General features: G+C 38.2%; 2 protein-coding genes across 5 annotated transcripts in view; one reads left to right on the top strand and one right to left on the bottom strand.

Annotated features, from left to right (window-relative positions):
- Nucleotides 1-946: 946 nt before the first annotated feature.
- Nucleotides 947-14,965, bottom strand: PPWD1 (peptidylprolyl isomerase domain and WD repeat containing 1). Its single transcript, XM_075526892.1, has 11 exons — nucleotides 14,794-14,965; nucleotides 13,589-13,691; nucleotides 12,782-12,882; nucleotides 11,390-11,510; nucleotides 8,895-9,342; nucleotides 8,129-8,319; nucleotides 7,438-7,627; nucleotides 5,836-6,017; nucleotides 3,083-3,164; nucleotides 2,282-2,464; nucleotides 947-1,212 (listed from the first exon to the last, which is right to left on the bottom strand). The coding sequence occupies exons 1-11, from the start codon at nucleotides 14,963-14,965 to the stop codon at nucleotides 1,069-1,071; spliced, it is 1,917 nt and encodes a 638-aa protein (XP_075383007.1). The 3' UTR covers nucleotides 947-1,068.
- Nucleotides 14,906-27,843, top strand: part of CENPK (centromere protein K) — a 25,143-nt gene continuing 12,205 nt past the window's right edge. The window contains exons 1-4 of one of the 4 annotated variants that reach the window (XM_075526893.1): nucleotides 14,906-15,032; nucleotides 17,772-17,873; nucleotides 19,916-19,972; nucleotides 23,903-23,975. In XM_075526893.1, the coding sequence (XP_075383008.1) occupies nucleotides 14,964-15,032; nucleotides 17,772-17,873; nucleotides 19,916-19,972; nucleotides 23,903-23,975 (301 nt within the window). In that variant the 5' untranslated portion in view covers nucleotides 14,906-14,963. The other 3 variants (XM_075526895.1, XM_075526896.1, XM_075526894.1) reach the window with 3 other exon arrangements.

The following is a 27,843-nucleotide window of genomic DNA, read 5'->3' as shown; positions in this document are numbered from 1 at the left end:
CACATCTCATTTCATGAATGATGCCACCAGACCTGTAAACTCCTCAGTCTTGTATGAGTGCAGTGGCGTTATGTGAACATAAACAGCTGAAGTTAACGTTACTGTATTTAGAATAGACTTAACTATCCGACATAGTAGCAGGACCGTATCTAGCTACAGGTTCACAACAGCTTGAGAAGTTGTCTGAGCTTTCACTGAGGACTGCATCAGAAACATCTGATCTAAGCTTAGTTTAAAATACATGACGGCAAGCATCTCAACTAAGTATTTCAGTAGAAGTAGTAATGTTTGTAGGACTTTGGGTAAAAATGAAGCCAGAAACAGACTCCCTAGGCTAAAATAATGAGAAAGCAAACATTGAAAGAAAAAAACATTATTGGCAATGCCGAACAAGTTGCACAGAACTTTATACACTGGCATTCCAAGAGTTGATCAAGTCCAAGAGTTGGACACAGAAGACACACACACAACCATTTTTAAAGGACAGAGGTAGATTACATACTTTGTCATAGCAAACAGTATCATAACTTCATCTAATTTTTGATGCATGTACATATGATTGAAGAGTTTATGCAGCTTAGGATTTCTGACCTTTTCCTCTGTCAAGGATTTCAATACTGTGAAAAGGATTAATTGGATATGAAAGATGCAAATAAACATGAAAAAGTTACAAACTATACCCTGATCCTATTTTATAAACACTATTATTAGATGTGGTGTGAGTTTTTATCTTCAGTTTTGCATAGAAGAAATGCAAGAAAAACAGTAGGCTTTGTAAGAAACATGCAGATGTTTTTACTTTAAAATACAAAGTTACCAGAAATACAGACTTAGGGCACTTTAGGTACATGAAAAATAGTAGAACTGTGATTAGTAGAGAATAGTGATTGTAGAGAATAGTAGAGAATTAGTAGAAATTAGTAGAGAACTGTGAATAGTAGAGTGCTTTGTCCTGGCGCTTCTTATATCTAGGAACTATCAAAAACATTTCTGTTCTTTCTAGGTCCCTTTTTTGGGTCCCACTGTGCTGAGTTTTCTCTGCTTAAGCTGGAACCTTCAACTCCTAGCTTACTTCACTGTGATATTAATGATGCTGATATCCTCGTAGGGTTTGTCAGTTTTGGGATTGACTTTTACATTTGAGATTCTCTGAACAACTTCCATTCCTTTAGTCACCCGTCCAAACACACTGTGCTTGTTGTCGAGCCATGGCTGTTTGAAGGCACAGGAGGAGAAAGAAAACGCATATTAAAACAGAAAGCAGCATGTAGGTTAGGTACCAAACCAGAAAGAGACTGACCTAGAATAAGTGAACATGGATACACTTTATATGTTCAGACTATGAAACTTAACACCATGTAAATATTAGCATGTAAGTAAATATTGGAGTGCAGCTAATACATATGCATATGCATTTAAACTCACCTTTTCAACTTTTCTTAAAGTACTACAGAGGTCAAGTTCTAGCAATGCACTAGCATTTCATAGATTATTTTAAAGTGTATTCTCATTCACAGAAATGCTGTTTCAGTCTATTTCATTGTATTTTCGCAGCTGAATTGTAAGTACGAGTCCAGAATACTACGTAATTCAAAGTCATATTCATACAGTATGCCCAATTAGCAATCTGAATATAGGCACTGATATAACTTAGTAAGCCTCAAAATTATAGTAGATGGGTGCTTTTTAAAAAAAGACACAGGATTTTGAAGTAACTGCATTAAGAATGCAGTTTCTCTAAGTGTTACCTTAAAGGATTTTGTTTGTATCTTGTTAGATTCACATACCAAAATTTCTTTTTTTGGCTCTGAAATTGTATACAGATCAAAGGAAATCTTCAAACCTGAATATTGGCTTCTCTGTATAGCTATAATTAGGCAATATTAAGGAGGTCATCCTGGCACCATATCCAGAAACTTCAAACAATCTAAGCAATAGCTAGATTTCCATCAAGTTTAAACCAGTATATTAATATAAAATACTATAGTAATACACAATTGCAAACATGTCTGATTTCCTAAGACTTTGATATTGCTTTTACTCCAATTAAAGGCAAAAAGCCTCTATGATCACAATTGAGAAAATACTTCTCTATTTCTTAAAGGACAGTTTCAGTGAAGCCTACACAGTATACATCATTGTGTGCAGCATTTGTTTGCAAAAAAACAAGAAAAGATTATTTAGATAGTACTGGGGTGTTCCTTTTTCCCTCAGAAAAAAAAGTATTTTTACTATCTAGTTAACATCTCGGGCCTTAAATTGAGCTTTTAATATTACTTACAGTTGGCACTACTGTTATAAAAAACTGGGATCCATTGGTATTTGGTCCTGCATTAGCCATGCTGAGTGTGTATGGTCTGTCATGTCTTAAAGTTGAATGAAACTCATCTTCAAATTCTCCTCCCCAAATACTTTCACCTCCCATTCCTGTACCAGTTGGGTCACCAGTCTGAATCATGAAACCCTGCATAAAAATCAAATGTTATTACATCATCACATAGAATAAATAAGCAAAAATGTTTTATGTCAGGTGAATTTTTTTTAAACTTACTTCAAACCTTTCAACAAAATATAAGTGTTAAAATACTGTGGATAAGGGACAAAGCATTCAGGGCTTCCTGAAGTGATAACTGAGCACTTGTGAAAAAACAAGCTTACTCACTGTTCCTCATAGTGAATGACAGAAACCTGACTATCTGTACCTTCTGCAAACACTTAGGCTGTATCAGCTCGATTCTGGTGCAACAGAAATAAGAAGCTTTATAAGAAATGCCTTCTGACATGAAACAAAGTCTTAATTCAAGCAGGACTACTGAACTGATCTTTCAGTTTTCAGATTTCTTCCACCTTGTCAGCTGTAGAACAACTATTAAACAACTTCAGTAAGTGATAAAGCTGTTTAGAACCTCAGAGTTGTTCAAACTTTACAGGGAACTCTGAAGCCATTCAAGAAAAACTTTACAGGGAACTCTGAAGCCATTCAAGAAATCCTTTGTGCAAAAGGGAAATGAAAGGGTTAGAGAGGACTGACCACAAAGGTACATTATCTAAACCAACAAAAAATTAACTTTTTACAAGTTACCTTGATGATACGGTGAAATATGTGTCCATTATAATAACCATTTCTGCTGTGCACACAGAAGTTTTCCACTGTTTTGGGGCACCTAAGATCATGTAACAGAAAATACAGGGTACAATAAATATTTAATTGTATGGTGGCAAGGCTATAAAGATTTCAGCTGAGACCAAAATCCTGTTGTACTGAGCAGTGTTTCAGCACACTGTAGAAAGGGCTTTCATCAAATAAGGAAAAAAACACAAATCCCCACCTCCTCAAACCCAGAGCTGGGAGCAAAAAAAACCTTGAGAGGAGTATGAAGTTACATGATTATACAGGAAGGCAGCAGCAGTGTTGATAACACAGGGATGTTTTAGTTACTGCTGAGCAGTGCTTACACAGAGTCAAGGCCTTTTCTGCTCCTCACCCCACCCCACCAGCGAGGAGGCTGGGGGTGCACAAGGAGTTGGGAGGGGACACGGCTGGGACAGCTGACCCCAACGGACCAGAGGGATATTCCATACCATATGGCATCATGCTCAGTATATAAAGCTGGGGAAGAAGAAGGAAGGGGGGGACATTCAGAGTGATGGCGTTTGTCTTCCCAAGTAACCATTACACATGATGGAGCCCTGCTTTCCTGGAGATGGCTGAACACCTGCCTGCCCCTGGGAAGTAGTCAATGAATTCCTCGCTTTGCTTTGCTTGTGTGCGCAGCTTTTGCTTTCCCTGTTAAACTGTCTTTATCTCAACCCACAAGTTCTCTCACTTTTACCCTTCTGATTCTGTCCCCCATCCCACCAGGGGGGAGCGAGCAAGCAGCTGTGTTGGGCTTAGTTGCTGGCTGGGGTTAAACCATGACACTCAGGAATCAAATTCATTTCCTCAAAGCCTAGTTCCTGATTAGATGTTCCTTCCCCAGCTTTCTACTTACATAGTTTATTTACAAAATCAAATAAGGAACGCATGCTCCCTAAGCAGAAAGTTGTTCACGCTTTTACATCTACAATTCTATTAAGCTATACATGTAAGGTGTCCAGTGTTGCATACAAGAAGTAAAATCTAAAAATACAATGTTTTAATATTATTGAACTTGCAGTCAGCAGAGTCAGTTATCCTCCTCTGAAACTACTCACAAACATTGTTTGGAAGCAGGATGAAGAGGTGGAATATTACTGTTGATAGAATAAAAAGGGAAAAAAACAAAACAAACAACCCCTTCACCTTTGTGACTTGATTTTTTACTTCTGAGAGATTTGCTACCAGAGTGAAAATTCTTTGCGATAGCTCTTCCACTAGTTTTGGATCAGTAGCCAGAGTAGATCTACATTGACAGGTTTACACAGTCACCTACATTTTTCCAGCAAATGAGAAAATAGCCAAGTTGAGTCCATAGCTGTAGAGTTACTTTAGCTGTGACAAGGAACATCAGCTTGGGCTTGGTGATACTCTAAACCATCTTGTAAAACAGAGCACCAATGGCAGAACTAATGGAACAGACAAGATTATAGTCCCAGTTCCTGCTGAGCAGTACGTAGTCATTCACAACTTCATTCCGTGAGCACATGGCCAAAGATTTAAAGGGCATACAAAGCCACATCCTATATGCTCTTCTTTACATTTTTCATCACATTCACCTTAAAGAGGTTTTAAATTCAAAGTTCAGCTAGGAGGAAATACTAGAACAAGAAAGGACAAACCTAACAATAACCAAGCCTGGTAATACTGTATTAATTTGAAATTGCATACAAAACATTGCAGTGAAGCACCTAGCAATACTATGCATGCAAATATAGTGACACACTGGCATGAGAATTAAACAAAAAAGTCAGAAATAATGTAGCTTGGCCTGTCACTCACTGGCAAGGGCTCTACCATTACTACAACCTATATGCTAGAATTATGAATTTCAGAAACTGGGGCCTGATGCAAGGAGACATTGGTGAAGACAACAATAAAAGACTAGCAGCCCTACAGGGTAGAATTGAGGTTGTGTTGCCTTACCTGTGCTTATGACAAAACATGAACTTGTTTTTGGAGAAGCATGGACTGCGCTTAAATAGTTTAAGTTTCAATGTATAGCAATATATTATATAAGTTTACTGTTTCATAACAAAACCTTTGCATATATTAGCACCACAAAGGAGAGATGCTGACACAATAACTTCAGCAATTGTCATGCATAAAACTCTTTTTCAGTTATATGCCTGGTTTTGGATATACACAGCACTAATATTATATGCTGGTATAAATTTTATATTGCTCTTGAAGGAACTGCAATAACATAAAGTGTAGTGCAATAGCCACGTTTGGAAGCTGCAAACTACTATTCCTCTGGCTTACACAGACCTACTGCTGCTGCCAACACCATCGTGCTTTTTCAAGATGGAATCAAACAGCACTGCCTTACTGTAATATGTAGCTTACACAGAAGAGCATCATGACCTATCCACATCTGCAGTTTAGAGAAAGAATAAAAGTTAAGAAAGGAATAACACCCCTGAACCAATAATTAAATAAAAGCAAAAATCATTAAAAAAAAAAAAACAACTGTGCCCCCAACTGTTTTTTAGACCTATTTTTACCCTACTTTTTTGTGTTTGTGAAGAGTCACATTCCTAGCTTGATGTATTAAGAAACTGTTCAGGAAACAAGGATAGTAGAAAAAGGGGAAGAAAATAATTATTTGTAGCTTGAAATGTAAGTCTTGGATACTGCCACCAAAAAGCACAGAAGGAAGGAAAAATGAAATAACAGAAAAACTACCAAATACATACTCAACAGGGAATAGCTTGATATGGATATCTCCCATGCTTGTGTGGATGATGGCACTGTCTGAAACTCTTTTGGGACCTTCTGCCTGAGTGGCTGCCATGACCTCTTCTTTAGAAGGCTTCTCATTAAATACATCTCTGTCAGAATCTGCACTCTTCGTATCTTCTGGTTCACGTTTAGTAAACTGGAGAACAAAAGAACGGAAGGTTAACTGTTTGGTTTTCTCTTTTTTCCCTTATCTTACACACTGCTCTGCACCCAAGACGTCAATGTGATTATTCAACCTGCTAAACACCCAACTAGATTTGAAATGCAGGAAGAGAATTCAAAGACAGTCTACCCTTGCATTTCAGTGTTGTGCATTGCCAGCATTTCCACAGTCACAAATTCCAGTACAACTACATGCAAATCCAAGTAACTTTTTATAATCTGTTATCGTTAAACCTCCTCCCCTTCTCAACAGAAAGTCCACAGTAGTTCAGCATCTTTTCTTTAAAAAAAGAGCGGAGAATATCAATTTGTTCTGTTATATTCAGACAAAACTGGCATGTTTCATCACAAAACTTTTAGTTTCACTACAAAGTCAAACTAAATCCTCTTATTCCAATACTGCACTAATACAAAGCTATAGAAAAACAGCAAATTTAACTCGAAACAGGACAAATCTCAGAAATGTAGTTTTTATAGTACTTACAGGAAAACATAGAATAAATATAGGAGTACACGAGGATCTGCTTAAGCGAGTAGTACTTGAAGTACTACTCCCCCACTCACACTTAAGTGAGTAGTACATATCAAATGACAATCACTAATCTTTCTGCATGCATACAGTCATGCTTTTTCTAACAGTGAGAAACATTTCCAGATTTTGTCTAACTTTTCCTCCTCACTTGTCACATTGTTCAGAGTAGTATATTCCATGATATACTACATACACATTAACCACACAAAGCTTTAGAAAGTATACTATCTTGTTCCAACGGAAAACACGATCAAATTCAAGCACAACTAACAACAGACAGACCGATCTCTCACCTCTATGGTGATCACATCCCAGATCAGCTACGCTGGAATTGCTTGTCTATTTGGCTTATTGCCTCTCACCTAAAATCTAAATTGTGAACAGGAAGGTGACTCCTGTCTTAGTTAGTTGTCCATAATGTCCTTGGTGCTACCCAGTCCTGATGCTGCTCTGAATTTAATTATTTTTTATTACGTATTTTATACATACAGTTAATTATTGTTTCTTTATCAGTATAAGATCTGCTTAGGTTTTTAAAATGTTTTGGTGGTTTGTTGGGTTTTTTTTTTAACTAGAACAAAAGCATATAACCTTCTCTGAGAACTATAATTTAGAGAGCCAAAACCATCCAAGTTTATTTAACTGCTTGAGCAATAACGAAAAAATTAAAGCTGTTTCTAGTCAATTTATAGCTAGTTCAAGCTAAAAATTCTAGCATATACTTGCAATATAAAGGGACTCCTCTGGAAAAGTTGTGTTCGCAAATACTGAAGACAAAACGCACTGGAAAGGTGCAAGGAGAAAAAATGCAAAGAAAACATCAATACAGGAATGGAGTTATTTAAATAGAAACCACACACACCATGTAAAACCTATTTTTTTTAAAAGCTGTGCAGATTACTGTCGGATCTGCCTGGATATTTTGGAGAACAGGATTTTCAGATGCCTTCATCTCTATAGTGATTGCAGCACGATGTTTCTTTGCTACTCCTTGGAACAAAGCTAGTTGCATCATTCTGATGTTCTCTTGTTTTCCCAAGATACGAATACACCTGAAGTACAAGACATAAAAAGGTGTAACTACTGTTAGCTGCTCACAGAGAACGTCTCCTTTCTGACTGCAAGACTCAAAGCAAAATTCCAAAACCCTCTCAAAATAATTTTTTACTAATTGTTTTTGTGATGCTTCTCTATTCAAACTTGCTACATGATTTACTAGTCAGCCCCCTTTACGCAATAAAATCCCAACTGCATGATCCACATTTACTTTATGTCACCACATCCAGTTAGCCAGAGATTAATTGATTGCACATTTTTAATATAAATATAATTGCCATGTTTTCTCCTCATTTTACTAAGCTTTAAACTGCAGTGACTCATTATGAAGCATGGGAGTATCTTCTCTACAGTCGAATGTAAGGCTCCCAAATAACAGCAACAAAAAAAGATTAGAACCCCCCCAGTCATATCAAGTTTTAAATATACTATAAATTTGACTGAATATAGACCTCGAAACAAACATATTTATCTCACTGTGAGTCATTAGAACTTACCTGTTAGTCTCTACATTTATGACCTTAATGCCCAACATTGTTCCATAGAGAACGAAGTGTCCAGTTTCATCAAAAATTATATTAATTAATCTTACTGCATCCACTTTCTCCAGCTCGCGCTCAACTGCCATACGTCGGCCAAACTCCATGTCTGGTAGTTGCTGTCTCATCTGCTGAAGTTCAGTAAACATCTACAGAAAAAAAGAAAAAAGTCACTATTATATGAACATATTTTAAACTTTTGACCCAGCAAACACTGATCCACATGCTTAGAAAATACAGAATTCAATTGAGACTACTCTACTCAAACTTAACTGAAGAATTAAAATAAAGAGCTGTAATACTCTCTTTATTTTAATGACCCAATAAGCATGTTGTAGTACTAGGCTTCAGCAAAGAAAGAGAAGTTTGTAGCTGTCTAACAAATTTCTTAGAAAATGACAAATTTAATTCATTATTATGGTGTTATCTGAAATGGGCATTTTCCATAATTGCTTTCTAGTAAAAAGTAATCTAGCAGTATGAAAACAGATGAAAATCAACAACTCAGTTTCACTATGTAACCAACATAAATCAGTAAGAATTAATTTTGGGGCAAAGCAATACAAGAGGCAAGGAAGAGAACATGGAAAACCTTTTCTGCAAGAAAAATATAGCAAGGAAGCTCAGCTTTAGAAACAGATGATAACTTAGGTAAATGTGCTGGTAAATAAATTCAAGTAAGTAGAGAAAAGGCCTCAAAAAAGAGAAGCAAGACCAAACTCACACTCAGAGATTCATCGAAGACTCTCATGAGCTTCCCCGTCAAAAAACGGAAAATTCTAACTTTTCTGTCAGACCCAAGAGTGGCCATTTTCTTGCCATCAGGTGAAAAACTTATACTGGATGGGTAAGCCTTGCATTTAGCAAATTCATATAGATCAGTATCTGTTTTATACTCCCAGTTCACATTCTTGGGAAACTTATATTCATGAGGAGTACCAGTCCAGTACTCAATCATTCCAGATTTGTCAGAAGACACTACTACTTTGTAGACAGGGTTCAACCGTATCTGGGTAAGAGAAGATGTATGGAGTTTATCAAAAACATGAAGTGGCTGGTTATTTCCTCGTCCATCATATATGAATATTTTTCCTGTGCTCTTCTCAGATGTTGCAACAGAAGATATGGCATCTCCAGGGCAATATACCCATTCGCATTGACCAGGGTAGTAGCTGCAACAAAGAGTGGAAGGAGGAAAAAAAAAAAAGAAAAAAAAAAAAAAGACTGGTGTTACTTAGATAAGAATCGAGTTATGCTATAAACTTGAAATCAACTACCAGAAGCAAATTTTAAACTTTATTTACTAGTCTTGCTAATATTTGTCTTGCTAAAATTCAACAGTGTTATGACCAAGCTTTTCCAAGCAACACAATTCAGTGGATGGCTCGGCCAATTTCTGTTGCTCCCATATTGTTTTATAAAAGGCTGTGATAGAAAGCAAAGGTAGAAGGTAGGTATAAAAGAAGAATAAGGATGGAAATCCAGCTAAATAGCACAAGTGGCATTAATGATTACTACTCAACTTCTATGACTTAATAGCATTTCTCTTCCATCTGTTAAGTGATTTTACACTTCAGTGGAAATGAAGACTGAACCTCTGTCATACATTTACAGAAAAGTTCAACTAGGTCTTGCCAAAAAAAAAACAAACACAAAAAGCAATATAAGTAAAACTAAGACAATCACCCTATACTCAATAAGCGTTCTGAATGCACTTAGGAAGGAACTCATTTGCTACTAGCAAAAACACTCCACAAACAAAACAAGCCAGATATGGTCAATAATATAAGTTACATCTGTTTTTAAAAAAGCCTGTAAGCAAGGATTTTGAGAACCAAAACTCAGAAACTAAACGACAGACCACAAAGACATGATACAGTCTCCATAGGAAACTCATATTTAATATCCTTTCACAAATCAGACTAACGGACACTGCAGGACTGACAAGTGACAGACACTAATAATTTGGATTTTCAATGCCTGTCTGGTAAAGAGTCTCATAAAGAGAAACAGAACCAGAACTTTGTCTCAGGTTCACTACAAAGAATAGGATCAAATAAATAAATAAATAAATAAATAAATATGTTGTCCCATTGATCTACGCATCTTTATCCAAAGTTTCTGCAGAAATAGCCGCCCTTCTCCAGATCATTGATTGAAGCATTAAGCATGGGGATTTGCAGATAGCTACACTGTGTAGATTAGTTAGAACTGAAAGGATGTGAAGAATTTGAGATGAAGTTAATCAACCCTGCAATATACCAGCATATACCTAATCAAAGCAGGCAATGCAAGATAATGTGAGCTGAAAAGACTGCTCAGAACTTAGCCAAAGGACTAAGGCTAAATGGAATTTTTCCACAGCAGACAGCCAAGAGGGAAATCAATTCCTACAGGCTAAGTACATTATCTGAAGGATGATACTAAAACTATAACCAGCAAAGCCGATAACATAAGCTTTTATATAGGCATTCTGAAAAGCTTTTTTTTTTATTCCCCCCTGAGTTTATACTTCTATTCAGTTTCATGATTAACCAACAACCAGCACACTAGGAGGAGTAAGTTTTTCAATTTGAAAAGGCTTGTGGAAAAATCAGTATTTCTACCATTCTTGGTACAGCATTCATTGATGCCCTAAGCCTCCAAACCCACCCTTGTAAAAATGTGGGCCTTGTTTTCCTCTGCTATTGTTATAATTCCAATAACATCCATTCCTATTTCTCCCAGATTCTTTAGCTACACACTGTACAACTACACAAATCCTACAACAGCAAGACTAAGGAAAACAACAACATTCATTCTAACAGAAGAAGGAAATTTCTATCCCTATGACAACAAATAAGACAACACATGCAGGCCAAATTCCTACTGCAACTATTAGTTGGCTATAATTTCTAAATTCAGTGCCAAATAACAGAAAAAATTATGCCTAGCTAAGTTTTTTGAGAAACACCGCATCTTTGTGGATAATATTTGACACTGAGGAAAGGCACAGACCTACTCCACTCATGTACTGTTGCATAGAGTGTCATAAATTTTTCTATTCAGTCAAGCAGTCTCCAGCCACTGGACACATTTTGGATAATGCAACTTAATCAACTTCATATGATTGGGGGAAAAAAAAAAACCTCAAAAAAACCAAATTATTGACTTACCTCTTAGCAAAATAACCCCCATTTATAATGTCAAGCAAACATTTTCAAGAACTAAGTAACTTACCCAAGTTTCAGCATGTTGATCATATCAAAGTTGACTACGTCAAACACCTTCATTGCTTTGTCATCTCCAACCGAACAGAATAACGCCCCCTCTGAACTAACAGCAATACTCTCAATAACACCTATTAAAAAAGTTAACATACTATTAAGACACAGGAAAGGGACATTCTTCATTTCAATATTCCACAGGAAAAAACGTAAAGAGGTTTAAACCTGGTTTTCATCCGTTTCTCCACCTTAAAAACTACCTGACTTTCAATTAAAAACACCCACACCCCACCCCCCCCCCCCAACAACACTTTGTATCCTATCACTGTTCAGAATCAGGTACATGATAATGAACTACTTGCCATACACATAAATGAAAGATTAGAATGGCAATTATTTTCATTTAAAAAATTGAGAACATTATGATATGGTAAAAAATTATGTGCTCTTCAGCTTGTATCTCTCAAAAGAGAAAAAGCAGCAGAACTCTACAGACTATTACAGTCCTGCTATTAACACTCATAGTACTCAAAATTAGTCTGCAATTGAGCCTTCCATAAGTTTTTCACAACACTTATTTTTGCTTGGTAGCCTTTGTTCTCACATATTGTTTCTGTACATAATGAGAAGCTGATAGTTAAGATCAAGAACCCACCATAACATTTTTTTCCAACTCTAAAAAGAAACAGTACTTTTACTATCTATTATTAAATATTTTCTTATTGTAACAGTCTGCATATCAAACTGATTTTTTCCATCAGGCATATCATCATTTCTAATAGCAATGAAAACGTCATTTTCTGTCCAGCCTATTTAAGGCGTGGCATAGTATAGAAGAGCTATGTGTACTTACTAACTCAGAAAATTGGGTTAAAATTATTAATTCTTAATTGCAATGCAGCTGATAATCATGACAATTATGCAGAATTTACTCTATAGTTGCAATAATTGCAGATGAAAATAACCATTTTTTCCATATTGCAGGGGGAAAAAAGAAAAAAAAAGATAAGGGATGAAAGTAACCTTACTTAAAGTAACATCTTTTTAAACTTCTCTGGATTTTATGAAGCCTGTTATGTACCTTGTTCGCTTATTTTTAAATAGTTTCTTCATGTCCTAGACGTCCTCCCCACAGGCAGGGCACAAGGCAACGCAAAGGATGTAGGGGATCTGTGCCGGAGGACACCCACATGTTTTATTCTCACCCTATCCCTCCTGCAGTTTGGGAGCAAAATGTAACAGGACAGGGGAATGAAGGAAAATAGCTAGATATCATTTAATCCCTGACTGCAGTAAATGAATCCCAGAACCCCTCTCCTCTTTACTTGCACTCCTTATTCAAATGAGTAAGAGCAAGGGGGAGGAAAAAGTCAGGTCCTTTAAAGAAGAAAAAGCAACTTCTCACCCAGGTGACTCCGGAAGTGTTTAACAAACTCAATCCCTTCTTCTATTTTTTTCCAGAATTTTACATGTCCATCGTGACTGGCTGTTATTATAAAATCTGTCCTACAATTACAAAAGAAAAATAACAAAAAGAAAAAAAAAGATACACATATTACACACTTTCACACCACTCTGTGGCAGTAATTTGCACTATAATTAACACTGTGTAGAGAATGAACTTTAAATAAATTACTGGGACAATCTGTCTGAATGGGTACTAATGGTACCCATTCTGTCTGAATGGGTACTAACCCCGGAAAAGCAAATAAGCATTTTAATGCACTCCGGATTAATCTATGAAAAGTCAACAGCCTGAATTGAAGAAATATATAATGCTATCCCTTTTGACTGTGTAAATTTTACTCCTATTTTAGGTCTGGTTTCACAGTAGTTACTATTTACTAATGTATGTGTGTGTGTATATATATATATATATATATATGTAAAAGAGAAGAAAGCTATCTCCTCAATCTGTGCAGTTCTGCTGAATCATATTGTGTTCAGATGCAGTCAGTTGCTCTTATTCCGGTATATACTGCCCATTGCAATAAGGATTTTAAGATGCTATTGTAGTCTGTTTAAACAATTTTTATCTTACTTCTCAGTAAGCCCTTTCCATTGCACTTACTTTTCAAAAAAACCTTAAAATGCCACCTCTGGACATAGTAACTTTCCATTATTAAACTTCTACAATAAAAACTTCCTAACATATACAAAAATACATCTCTGACAATAAGATACAGTGGGAAAAAAAAAAAAAGACACTTACTTAGTACATGCTACGTGTGTAATGACATCTCTGTGCATGTAACTGCGTTCATACATCGAAGCACATGGTAGATTTTCAAGATAAACGTGTTCAAATTCAAGAACTAAATAAAACAAAAAGAAAAATCAGGAAATGTTTTTCTGTTAAAGGTTCATCTAGCTTCTGTTCTTCCTTACTTACCCTTGAACAGCTTACTCCCATTTTAGTGAAGAATATGCTAGGATTTTGTGCAAACATAATAAAAGGGGTTTCCACTGTGGCTTTGTACTCAGACTTATCGATTCTTGGTAGACTAAAGCCACTCAAACCCTGCTCTAACCCATAAAAGTGCCCCGTTTTAAAGCAACTCTTACTTTGGCTGTCTAAATGTACCAAAAAAAAATTCAATACAACAATTTTTACATTACTGCCAGAAAACAGAAGGTCATCTGCACCTCATTTTCTTGCAAAACCATGTATCCCTGTTGCTGTTAAGAGATTCATGGTCCCATGCAAGTATCGTAGCTTAAATTCTAAGTGCTAGCATCTACCTATATTTCATTGTTTAACTGGCCCACCTAAAATAATTTGATTTTCTGCTTTTGTCTCTGATTTTTACATCTTAACCGTTAATACCCGCGCAATGGCATTTGTTACCGAACCGGCAGGTTTGCCTCTGTTGAACATTATTAAACTCGCATTTACTTTACAAAGATACCCAGAAAGCTGTGAGTTGCCGGACACATCAACAGCACATGCCAAAACACAGCCTAGAGGCTTCTCCTACTCCTCCAGCTTCGGGCAGCGGTCCGGAAGACAGTTAACTCGGCAACTGTGAGCACCACGGCTTCAGCAATGCAGACGCTGCAAAGCAGGGTTTCTCAGCCTGAGGGTGCCTTCCAGATGAAGCAGAAACATGGTGTCCCCGGCCTATAATTCTGCACCCGAGGGGTCCCTCCGCAGCCCGGTCGTTTTACGTACGAGACACAGCTTCAGGCAACGGGCTTACGGCCGCCCGCGGCCCCCCCACCCCGGGGCGCGGGAGAACTGCCCTGCCAGGCGCCCCCACCCCGGCGCGAGGGCCGCCCCCGTCCCGTCCCGGCGGGGCCTGCGGCGCGCAGGCGACCCCACTGCTCCGGATCCAGCCCGGGGCAGCGCCGCGGACGCCTCCCGGGCCGCTCCCCAGGGAAGGGGCAGGCGGGCGAAGGCGCCGCTCCTCCCGTTACCTCTCCTCTTTTTCGCCTGCGCGGCCTCCCCCGGGAGCGGCCCGACCCAGCGCTCCTCCTCATCCTCCTCGTCTGCTGCTGCCGCCGCCGCCACCACCGCTGCCGCCACCTCCTCGCTGCCGCCCGCCGTCTCAGGCTGCTTTCGCTTACGCTCCGAGTCGGACGACGCCATGCTGCCGAACGCCACTTCTCCGCGACGCTTCCCGCCCTCGCCACACCCCGTGCCGGGCGCTTTCCGGGTGACGCAGCGGGGTGCAGCCAGTGAGCGCGGAGCGCGCGCAGAGGAGGACGCGGGCCGGGCAGAGCGAGCGGAGCGCGGAGCCGCCATGGTAACGGGCGGGAGGGGGGTGGCCGCCGGCCTCTGCCCCTGCCCCGCGGGCCACCGGGCTGCCCTCAGCGCCGCCGCCACCGGCCCGGCCCGACGGGGGCTCCCGGATTCCGGCGGCCGGGCGGAGCAGCTCCTCGGCCGTGGAGCCGGGGCAGCCGCGGCGCCTTGGGGAGCTCGCGGCCGTTAGGGCCGCGGGGCTGCTGGGAAGGGAGCGGTCTGGCTCCTGCGGCCGGGCGGGCCTGCTCCCGCGCGGGAGAAGGCTGGTTCAGCCCTAGCCCGTGAGGAGTAACCTTCTTTCTCATCTTTTCCTGTCGCTAGTGTAGTTCTGGGGTTTATGTCAGGGGGCATGGGAGCTCCCTGTCTGACCTTTTCTGTGATGTTGTTTGTATCTTGCTTTTATTTTTCTCTTTCCTAAGGTGAACTCCCGGTTTTCTGTCTCTTCTTTTTCCTATCAGTTTTCCCAGGGCTGCTCTTTCCTTTCTCATCTCTGGATTTCTTCCAGGAGTTGGTCGTTTTGTATTTGTTGACATGAAACATTTCCCATAAAGCCTGCCTATGCGCCTGGCTGGTATAGAGCCTGCCATGCACACTTGTCCCTGGGTGTATTTTTTACCTAATTTTGTAGTTCTAAAATGAGGTAAGAAGGAATAACATGTTGAAACTGGAATTCATTAATATTAATGACATGCAAAAAAAGTCTTCCGTTTTTAGGTATGGTGTACAAATAGAAACCTAATTTTGCCATACAGAAATAGGGAAAACTGCAAGCTACAAGGAAAAACATCTGAACATGGCACTTCGATGCATATTCTTTAGAAGTTAATTAACAGCACAGTATTAGGGACCACAGGTCAGTTTGGCTTGCACCACAGAGGCCTGTAGTATCTCCTCATAATAGGTATATTTTGCAACTTTGTGTGAAATCAGTCATGGAAATTTTGAAGCTCAACAATATTAAAATCATTATAATCATTTAAACATTCGGGAGGGATTGGCTATGTACTCAGAGATTTATTTCATATAATGTTCTCATGCTGTATTATTGTGGGGGGACACGGGGATAGGACTTTTTATTTCACCCCAAGATTCCTTTCAGATTTCCAAAGGTTATAGCTTCCTTTTTTTTTTTTTCCTCTCCTTCCTTTTGCTTTTTTTTATTCAACCCTTCTTATCTCTGCTGCTGAGCCTTTTTGCCATGATGAAAATTATCTGTTCAGGCTTTGTTTATTTGTCTCCTTGACAGTTTTTGGTCTGAGAAAAAAAGTACATTGCATCTCAAGACTGCTTATTTTCTTTATTAGCCTTCTGGGGGGGACTTTGCTGGAGGCATTTCAGAAGTCTTAATAAATTATGTTAACTAGTTCTCTTTTATGTTATGGAGATATTCCAAGACTCTTAAGAAGATAATAATTTTCCTTTACAAAAACTGTGCTCGTTAGATCTTATCAGATCATGGCAATCCACATTTTCTAGTGTTCTGTTTTTAATTAATGATGCAACAAATTTGCCAGGAAGGCTTAGTAGAAATATTGCTACCTTTCAGTTCTCTAGAATACTTCCAGCATTCAGTGAGACATTCTGATTTTTTTCTTGGCCGCTCTGCTATGGCATACTTGAACTTTGGAGATACTAGTTGAATGTTTCACTCCTTTTAAATTATTTGGGTTTTCAACATAATTTTCTCTGATGCTGTGTTTTTGTTCTGAAAATGAACAAAAGTTTGAGTTAGGAATTTGTGCATCATTAAGAAGGCAGAGATATTTATTTCTTCTTTAGATCTTTATCTTTTTTAATGTCTCTTTTTAATCTCTAAGTATTTGGTGGTCTTAGTGATCCATTTAAGTATTTTTAAAGGCTTCCTGCATCTTGTACATCTAGGAATTTCCTGGTGGTTGTTTTACCTTAAAAAAAATTTCCCTTTGAGTGCCATTTTGGCCCTTCTTGTTTTTCCCTCTTAATTGCTGTTGTTGTTCATGTATCACTTTATAGATTTAACTAGCATTAAATTTCTGAATTTGTATGTTTTCTATTTGACCCACCAGTTTCTTAAACTCTTGAATTTAACTTGGGTTGATTTTTCTCTTGGCTGTCATGGTGCCCTCTTTCCTTGGTTGCCTGCATATCTTTCAGGTTCTTTTGTTTGTTTTTGTGATAACCTCCAGGACACTTTAATTTGTTAATCAAAAATATTCTGAATTCAAGTTGTCATAAAGAGAAATAGATTAGGACATTTATTGGAAGACAGAGCAGAAGTAAACTATGCTTAAGAACTTTGCAGATCTATGGAAGCAAAGTGTGACTTTGTAGATGTGAGATTCTCTTATTGTTTCTTTATTAAAGTTGTCAGAGAATAAAAAAGGCCATTGCAGATAATCAAAGCAGTTTTGAAAATTTAGGACTTCATGATTCAATTTTAAAAAACATTTCTTCAGTGTGTCACTATAGTCTTCAAATTCACTATAGTAAATATTTAGCTGATTTTACTGAATGATTGGGTGCTGTCTAGAAATATATGAGAGTTAACTGAAAGCTTTGGATTCAGAGGGATTGCTCTGTTAAGTATTTGACCTAAAGCAGCAGGTATGATTCATAAACCTGTTAATAATTATTGTAGATCTACATGATAACTGTTCTATTTGCTTGTTAATAGGCTGAATATCTACCAGAAATCACCAATGACTCAGTTTGTCCTGTAGATGCCAAGGAAGAACTCTTGGATGAATGTGAGAGTATTTGGAAGCAGATGGAAGAGGTATGCAAATCACAAGTGACAGACTAGACTTGTTGTAAACTTTCCTCAGCATTTTTTGTTCATCTCCCCATCCTTCACTGCATGCTTACCTGACCCCCTCCAAAGAAACCACTGTGACAAAACAAGAAAAAAAAGAGGGGGGGGAAGAAGAAAAGATCTCCAGAAAGGTCCAAGGTAGGAGTGGTGGCAGGGTGAAGAATTGCCTTGCAGTGTCAAACTTTGCTTATAGTGTGCTGATGTTATGATTTAGTTAAAGAGAATGGGAGTATATATTAAAACTAGGGGAAATTAAACAAGTTACTTGTGTTCTGGTAGTATGAGCACACTGAGACTTGAGATCCTTCTCTTTAGCCTTATACAAGATTGGATTCAACTGCTGTTGACAAGTACTTTTGATCTTAAAGGAGAGAGAGAATGGGAGGAGAAAGAGGCGAAAGAAGGATGATGATGTTAGCATATGCTCATGCAAACTGACAGTTACAGCCTCAAGAATAAAATTTATCTCTCTACATATATGGTCCGATATGCTAATAATAACATTTTAGAGCGAGTTATTTTTATTTACGGGAATCCCAGGAAAGAGACTTTTAGCAGTTCTGAGGGAATGTTATGCATTCTATAAGATTCTGCTGAGTCTGATGAAAAGTCATGCTCTAAATTATCTTTTGAGAGTCTTAATTGCTTCACTCAATTTTATGTGGTATTTATGTGCTGTTTGCTTGAGTTCTGAGTTGTAGATTCAAAGCGTTAAAAGTATCAGGAACTGAAGTAAAAATACTTAAAGTAGAACAAAGTGTAGACAACCCACAGTGCAATAATTTTACAGAATTAGATTTAAAAAGACTAATGTGATTTTATGTGTTGTCACATGTAATCTTATCTTAATATTGAAAAAGTGACAGGGAATCCTGTGTCTAGGTTTCTGAAACACTGTAATAAGTTATCAACAGAAGTTTTGTTTGGCACCATTTCAGAGGATGTGAACTTTCTTTGAAATTTTTAGATTAGAAGGGAAGTTAGAATGTTTACTATTTTGAATTTAATTGAAAATCTTTGATATCTTGTATCTCGTTCCCAGCATCCCCAAAACAATACAGGAAGTGACAATGTGCGTTATTTTTGGAAGTTGATAAAAACAGCAGAATTTTTATTACTTTGTGATTGTTGCATCCTGGATGCGCGCATGTTTAAGCAAAAAGTTTACACAACTAACAGTCATTGAATTAGCTCCTAGGTTATATGGTTTATGGTGTAATCTTCCAATGATTGTGTGTCAGCGTTAACAGTTTTTATTGGAGAAATCCTATATTGTGTTTTGGTTTCAAAACATTAACAGCAAGGTTTCCAAAGTACTGCTTAGTAGTTTTACTGCTTAGTAGAATACATGCTGCCCTGTCATGGGGCAGATTAAATTGCTGACAGTTATAAAACAAGAAAGAGTTTAGCAGGTGTCTCCTGCTGAAGCCTTGGATATCTGTGGTGGCCTGAATTTCAGACTTGATATACATCACATTGCAGTAATGGGAGCTGATGTAGTGCATTTCTAAAAATCAGACCATTTCTGAAGTGTACAGTATATTGCCCTAAATGAGTTAAAACTAAAAATGTGTATTATAATGTGATTGCTCTGTTTGGAGAGCCAGAATAGTAGCAGCAAGTGTGTTAACTTCTCAGCAGCTTCCCTATTCAGCCTTGTCCATGACTTTCTCTTCCCAGTTTCTCATGTTCTTCATCTGTTCAGTGTCTTTCCCCATATCAACTTTTCCCTTGTAATGTACCTTTTTCCTCAAATCATGTATCTTTTACTAGCTGCTACTTTTCTACTTTTCAATTAATTGAAGTTCTACTTTTTACTGTGGTATGATTTAAAAATATTTCTTAATTTGCTGTTCTGGGTCAGGCTCTGAGGGATGTGGTAGGAGCCAAGTCAAAAGTCTTTTTCCTATATTAAACAACTTTTGTTGGAATTTCTAAGCATTGTGTTTGTTTCTTACAAAAGGGAAGAGTAAGTAAACATTGTGTTTTGTTTGTTTTCTACCAAGTGTCAGGGCAAGCTAATGCTTCTAGGAACAGAAACACTGTTAAAATCGGATGCCAAGGTAAGACAGTATTTTAATTTTATTTTAATTCTCCACAAAATACTTAGCTGAAGTATGTGTCTAGCAAATACTGAAAAGTTGCATTTATGTATAGCAAAAAGGTTACATGCAGTCCTGCCCCACAACTGATAAATGACTAACATAGGCAGCAAAATGGAGGGATGTGTAACTTCAATACCCGTTTGGACTACTTCCTAATTGGTGTATACATAATTTGTGAAACTCTATATGGTTCCCTTTAGTTTTACTCTGGAACTTTGTATTTGCAAATTACCGTTCTTCTCCATTTGTGGATATCATTAGGAAATTGATGTGCTTGAATTAGAAATGAACTGGGTGATGCTGAGTGCATGAACATGAGCTCCTGTATCCCTCAAATTTTGGGGAACATGCAAAAAGGCAATGCTGGCTCACTGTTTCTTGTTTGTAAATTCTAAATAGGAACCTTTAAAATAGAATTTATATGAAGACCCCAGATTTGGAAAGTGTAAATAGTTAAACGTTGGGTTGGTTGGGTGAAATACGTAGGTCTTATAAATCTCCATCTTGTGTGACTTCAGTAAGAGTATTCAGATGGTCAATGCAATACACTTAACTGAATAATTAACAAAAAGAGGACTTTTCTTTAGAGATGTATCTATTCAATATATTCAGATGTTTAATTACTATGTAATTACTAACATTAATCTCTTGCTAGTAATAAACTATATTCTAAACTATTATTTAATTAGAATAAATAAATGAAGATGCATATTCAAATGCATAAAATACAATCTTTTTCTCCTTTTAGGACTGGATAAAATCCTATAAGTAGAAATAAATTTTGTATAATTTTAACTGGCTGTATACAGAGGTTTTTATGCTTCTTTGCAGCTTTACCAAAGTACATCATACTCTTGTAATTAATACTTAAATTTCAAGATATGCTTTTCTTGAAAACTGTCCTAACAAGACAATGATTAAATGGAGTTGCAAAAATGGAGATTAAATTAAGATTGCATTTCATGATAGAAAATAGGGAGGAAAGGAAAAGGTCATGTTATATCCTCTGTCAGCAACTTTCACGGGATCTTATTGCAGCCCTAACACGGGCACCCAGGAAACTACAGACCTGTTAGTCTAACCTCAGTTCCTGGAAAATTTATGGAGAAGATTATATTGGGTACTATTGAAAGGCTTTTAAAGAGCGATGCAATCATCAGGCACAGTCAATGCAGGTTCACAAAGTGAAAGTCCTGTTTAACTATTTTGTTATCCTTCTATGATAAGGTCACCTGCCTAGTGGATGAGGGAAGGCGGTGGATGTAGTTTTTCTGGATTTTAGTAAGGCTTTTGATACTGTCCCTCACAGCATCCTTCTGGACAAGTTGTCCAGCTGTGGGATGAGCAGGTACACGGTGTGCTGGGTGAAGAACTGGCTGAAGGTGAGGGCTCAAAGGGTTATAGTGAATGTGGCTACATCTGGCTGGCAACCAGTCTGGGGCCAGTTCTGTTCAATATATTTATCAATGATCTGAATGCAGGAGTTGAATGCACCATTAGCAAGTTTGCTGACAATGCCAAACTGGGAGGTGCTGTTGGCTCTCTCAAGGGACAAGACGCCTTGCAGAGGGATCTAGATAGATTGCAGCATTGGGCAATCATCAATGGCATTACATTTAACAAGAACAAATACTGGATTCTGCACCTGGCATGGAGTAACGCCAGGCACAAGTATAAACTGGGAGAGGAGTGGCTGGAGAGCAGCTCTGCAGAAAGGGACCTGGGGGTGCTGGTTGACAGCAGGCTCAACAGGAGTCAGCAGTGTGCCCTGGCAGCCAAGAGGGCGAACCGCATCCTGGGGTGCATCAAACACAGCACAACCAGCTGGTCAAGAGAGGTCATCATCCCGCTGTATTCAGCGCTGGTGTGGCCTCACCTTGAGTACTGTGTGCAGTTCTGGGCCCCACAATTTAAGAAGCATGTGAAGGTCCTTGAATGCATCCCGAGGTGGGCAACAAAGCTGGTGACAGGGCTGGAAGGCATGTCTTATGAGGAGCAGCTTAGGACTTTGGGTTTGTCTAGTTTGGAGAAAAGGAGGCTGAGGGGTGACCTCGTTGCTCTCTGCAGCTTCCTGAGGAGGGGAAGTGGAGACGGAGGTGCTGAGCTCTTCTCCCTGGTATCCAGTGACAGGATGTGTGGGAATGGTTCAAAACTGTGTCAGGGGAGGTTCAGACTTGACATTAGGAAGCATTTCTTTACTGAGAGGGTGGTCAAACCCTGGAACAGGCTTCCTGGAGAGGTGATTGATGCCCCAAGCCTGTCAGTGTTCAAGAAACATTTGAACAATGCCCTCAGTAACATGCTTTAACTTTTGGTCAGCCCTGAGTTGGTCAGGCAGTTGGACTAGATGATTGTTGTAGGTCCCTTCCAGCTGGAACTATTCTATTCTATTTTCATTGTAGCTGGCAAAGAAGCTACGTGGGGTTTTTTTCCTTGCTGTTGACCCTGTCACTAATGTTCATTCCTTAATCACCTCAAGACCGTAATCTTACAATGTAATCTTTGTGGTTTTATCCTGTAAGTTTGGGGACTGATTCTGGTCTACAATGTAATGGTTTACTTACTGAGCAGCATATTTTGCTAGGCATGTACATAGGGCATGAGAGAGAGACATCTGATGTACATATCTGCTGTATGTATTTGTCTGTTGAAAAGATGGTCCTTGATTTAACGTTGCTGAATGGTAGTGTTAATTTATTTGAAAGTCTTTTTTGTCCAGTTACTGGAATATCCAGAACATTTTGTACATCCTTTTTTATCAAGTTTAAAGGAACAAAGAATGACCTGATGGTATTGTCAAGAGTAGTGTTCATTATGAAAGAGATGACACCACCTGATCTAGAAAATAAGAAATGTTTGTATGGTGATAATTTCTTTTGGTTTGGGTTTGTTTTCTTTTCCTTTATTTTAAAAGGCTGTCTTTTGAAGATGCACTTTAGAAAGTTATTTTGAGTAGTGAAAAGCTAAGCTTAAGTTGACAATTCTTGATATTTTTATTATAAGAACTTGGCTGATGATTCTTAGCATATTTTTCTCTTTTTAGTTGATGTACAGCCAAATGCAATCTGCAGTGCTTTTTATGGAATGCTTGACTATATCAGCAATACCTTTTGTATTTAAATATATGCTTAATTTCTTACTAGATTACTCATCATATGATATCTATATGTAATTTACAATGTATTTGAAGAAAAATTATAGGTGTAGTCCTGAGTTTCAGGAAGTAGAATAGTAATAATGAATATATTCTTTCTCCAAAACATAGCATGATATTAAAATAAGTAAATTTTTAAAAATCTATGGCTGTTTAGTTTGGGTTTTTAAGTAAACTTTTCTGAACTGGTGTTTTTTCTTATTGCTCCTATATTTTCAGTGATTACAGTGAGCTAGAGCACTAGTTCTAAAACATTTTTTTGTTGAGTCCACAGATGTAGTTTTGAGACATCTTGATAGAAGATTTATTTGACTGCTGGTTTTTTGGAAGCCAATCTTTTGTTTAGTCATCACACATATCAAGCACAGTCCATTTAACATTAAATGTGTATCATCTATGCATCTAAGGAGGAATGGGGATGTGAAGTATTGTCATTGCTTCTAGCGGCTCATCTTCAGTTGTGCTCATTGTCTGATATTGCAGAGGAAATCAGGGGAAAAATTCCAACTCTGCCTACTTCTGATTTCCTCCGTTTGAAAAAAGAATAAAAATGTTTCTTGATCCCTTCAGGTGGCTTTTTAAATCTTTCGAAGGACTAAGTGGTCTATTGTAATAGATGCTCTTTTGTTTCCTGCTGTATAAACTAAATGATTGAATTTCCATCCCGTTCTATCTCATTTTACTCCAATGCAACTCAACACCCTTCAAGACATGCTTCTTTTCTTGTTATACAGCTTTCCTTGTTAATGATGCGAGTGAAAGCTTTAACAGCGGAATATAACCAATGGCAAAAAAGAAGTCCTGAAAGTAAGTAACCGCCTCCTTGTAGGGTATACTCATATAAACTTCTGCAAAGTCTCTTTCGTCTAGGCATCTTAAACTGTGTATATATTGAATGCCTGCTGATTGTATTTTCATACTATGACTACTTAAATTAAATACTTCCCACAGTATCATGTATGTTTCATTTCTATATTCTTTTTGCACTTCAGTTCTAAGTGAACTTAGAATTCAAAGTGAATTCTACTATAACTTAATGTTATGATTCTGGACAAAGAAATGCATGATTCATATCTTCATTCATCAGTCAGTTAAATGGAAAAATAACTTTTAGCAGATCTCCTAACAAAATAGCAGAAGTTCATTATGCTGTTACCCTCCTTGAGGTCTTTCCTTTCATCTTCTAAGAAGTTACCCTCCTTTTGTGCCTGCATTTCATCTTCTAAGAAACTGATATATTTTTTTATCTTTGCAGGTATTGCTAGTAAACTAACAATAATTTACCTAGACATATTTTTAACCATACCTCCTTTGATTATTTTTTTTATTAATACTTCACAAAAGTGTGTTGTATTATGATGCACTAGCTGAAACTCTGAAGTAAACCTTTAGCAGTAAGCCCATTACACCATAATAAAATATCTAGCTTGGATTTAACAGAAAAGGTGGTAAAAGACACATCAGTTTATTTCAACAACACAGGAATCCAGATCACTTATTGATCCTGAGAAGCACAAACCACTGAGACAAGTGGTAGCTCTTATATTTGTTAGGCATTGTCAATCAAAAGGTATAAATTCCTCACTTCTTCAAAATTCTTTTTGTACATAAGCATCAGTGCTGACTGATTTCACTCTGTTGCAAGGCTGATGTGGCCAGACACTGAAAATAAAACCAATCAGAATCTCAATGTGAGTAAAGTAATTTGGTTTTTCAGATGTCCCATTTGGAAACTCCTAAAACGGTTCACACTACACGATCATTAGTATTCTGATAGCACTCACTGTTATGTCTCCTGTCAAAGAACCGTTGGCACCTTTCAACCCAGTAAAACTTTAAATGGACACATTGACTCATTTGAATGTTTTTATGCCAGAAGAGTCTTGGTTTTTTTAATGCTTACAAAATGATAGGAATGTGTTTTAGACAGCAAGGGTGATTTCCAATATTTTGTCATTTGGCCAAATTGGAATGCTTTTTCAGATGAACATTAAAGTCACTTCGCCAGCTTTTTACGAAGTTGATGTCCTTGCTGCATATCGTGATCAAATAGTAGGAGCTGGAAAAAAATAAATATTTCTTCTTTCTTATAAATAGATATTGGTGCTCTATTAGAATAAATTCATAGTTCATGTGCTTTGTAAGCCCATCTCTAAGAATGGTCAGCCTCAAATGCTTCTGAGAGGTATGTAGACCAAAAGTATGACATTGAATGAATTTGGGAAATACTGGTTCTTGGCTGCTGCTCATGAATAAGCTGCTGGCTTAAAGCAAATGGATTGAAAGCACTTACAGTTTTTATCTGGGTAAAATACCTGGAGATGTTAGGTTTCCTTAGGAAAATATGTAATTGTTTTAAACTTCAAGCTATTTGCTTAAAAATATTCTAGGGACTTGACCTATTTTTATTGGCTTGCTGACTTGCTTTATTCAACCATTCTTACTTGTTCCCAAGTGATAAGATTTATCATTAGAAATCTTAATTTTGTAGTAGAGAAATGATATATGCATATTATAATGCAAATAATATTTTGCAGCTAAAGCTTTGCCTTTTTGGCTACCTTTCTGAGGGAAGAAAAAAGAAGTTGCTGCTAAGAATTTGAATAGAGTTATAGTGCTTGTATGAAAATGAAGTCTACTGGGCTTACATCTTCTCTGTCCATCTTGGCTCCTTTCTACCTACTGTTTGTTTTGAAGGAGGAATTACTTAATTGAAAACACTGTCTGATTTTTATCTAAATAGGAATAGCAGAAATACTAATTTCATACAATTTACTAATAGAGCATGAATGTCAGGGTGTCTTGTTGCTTTGGTTTCTGCTTTCAGTAATGGCCAGTTCATTTATTGTAAATGAGGGCCTGTCAGCATTTCAATTTTAAGCCTTATTCTCAGAGGTTATAACTTGGCAGTTCTACATTTCTTTGGGCACAATATTGGCAAACAGACTTGAATCCACAATGCAAATTTTATTTTTGCAAAGCTTTTACTTTAGTGTCTTGTTCTTTCTCAATTTCTGGTATTATTTATGTAGCTCTAGAGCTGCTAAATCAGCTGAATTAAAACTTTTTAACAAGCATTTGGCTCAAAAATAGAATTTAACTTTTACCTTTGCAAAATAAAGAACTGGAAGCAACCATATTTTAAACCATATAAAACAGTTGTGGTATCTGCATAATTTCTATTTTTCTTTGCAAAATATCAGTATTCTGCCAAATTCCTCTTAATAGGGGTTTCTGTATAAACATGTGCATAGTAGTTGCTTTTACATTCTTAGCATCTGGTAGTATTTTGCTTAGTAATTGTACTATGTATCACTAGGCAATTATCTTTGATCTTTGATTTTTGCAAGTGTAGTGGCTCATAACTGAAAAAGCTTTAACTGAGAGTAGGTAGAGCAACCTGTGTTCTTTACATGTGTTGTCCCAGTGTCTTAGATCTGTACTGTTCCTTCACTAAATCAGGGTTAGTGATTTCTTTCCTAGGAAGATGTGGCCTTCTCCTAGAGAAGCTGGTGGCTCGTGGCTTAGGCAGGTGTACTCTTCGCTGCATAAAAAACTGGCTGGATGGCTGAGCCCAGAGAGGTGTGGTGAATGGAGTTAATTCCAGTTGGCGGCCGGTCACAAGTGGTGTCCCACAGGGCTCTGTGTTGGGGCCAGTCTTGTTAAATAAGACTTTTATCAATGATCTGGAAGAGGGGATTGAGTGCACCCTCAGTAAGTTTGCAGGTGACACCAAATTGGGTGGGAGCGTTGGTCTGCTTGAGGGCAGGACGGCTCTGCAGAGGAATCTGGACAGGCTGGATTCATGGGCCGAGGTCAATTGTATGAGGTTTAACAAGGCCAAGTGCTGGGTCCTGCACTTGGGTCACAACAACCCCATGTAACACTACAGGCTTGGGGAACAGTGGCTGGAAAGCTTCCCAGCGGAAAAGGACCTGGGGGTGCTGGTTGACAGCCGGCTGAACATGAGCCAGCAGTGTGCCCAGGTAGCCAAGAAAGCCAACAGCATGCTGGCTTATATCAGGAATAGTGTGGCCAGCAGGACTAGGGAAGTGATCGTGCCCCTGTACTCAGCACTGGTGAGGCTGTACCTTGAATACTGTGTTCAGTTTTGGGTCCCTCAGTGGAGTTGCTGGAGCGTGTCCAGAGAAGGGCAACAAAGCTGGTGAAGAGTCTGGAGAACAAGTCTGATGAGGAGCAGCTGAGGGAACCGGGGTTGTTTAGTCTGGAGAAGTGAAGGCTGAGGGGAGACCTTATCGCTCTCTACAGCTACCTGAAAGGAGGTTGTAGTGAAGTGGGTGTTGGTCTCTTCTCCCAAGTAACAAGTGACAGGACGAGAGAAAATGGCCTCAAGTTGTGTCAGGAGGGGTTTAGATTGGATATTATGAAAAATTTCTTTACTGAAAGGGTTATCATGCATTGGACCGGGCTGCCCAGAGAAGTGATGAAGTCACCATCCCTGGAGGAGTTCAAAAAACATGTAGACGTGGCACTTCAGGACATGGTTTAGTAGACATGGAGGTGTTGGGTTGACAGTTGGACTAGATGATCTTAGAGGTCTTTTCCAACCTTAACGATTCTATGATTCTATTCTGATACTCACACAATATGAATATTGAGTGGGAAGCACATACTCAGGATTAGGTATCTAAAAATGAAGAAGTGCTAGAAACCA

The sequence above is a fragment of the Mycteria americana genome, chromosome Z, assembly GCF_035582795.1.
Source record: "Mycteria americana isolate JAX WOST 10 ecotype Jacksonville Zoo and Gardens chromosome Z, USCA_MyAme_1.0, whole genome shotgun sequence".
NCBI classification, from domain to species: Eukaryota; Metazoa; Chordata; class Aves; order Ciconiiformes; family Ciconiidae; genus Mycteria; species Mycteria americana.
Note: the sequence above shows the minus strand (reverse complement) of the source record. Positions and strands in the feature narration are given on the sequence as shown.

What these genes read in the sequence shown, in the direction of transcription:
- PPWD1 (XM_075526892.1), bottom strand. Translation starts at nt 14,965, where the DNA reads ATGGCGTCGTCCGACTCGGAGCGTAAGCGAAAGCAGCCTGAGACGGCG. An exon ending in AAAAAAATAGGTTTTACATG is followed by an intron (nt 6,018 to 7,437) that starts GTGTGTGTGGTT and finishes TTTGTTCTCCAG; the next exon opens with TTTACTAAACGTGAACCAGA. An exon ending in ATCAAGCTATTCCCTGTTGA is followed by an intron (nt 3,165 to 5,835) that starts GTATGTATTTGG and finishes ACATGATCTTAG; the next exon opens with GTGCCCCAAAACAGTGGAAA.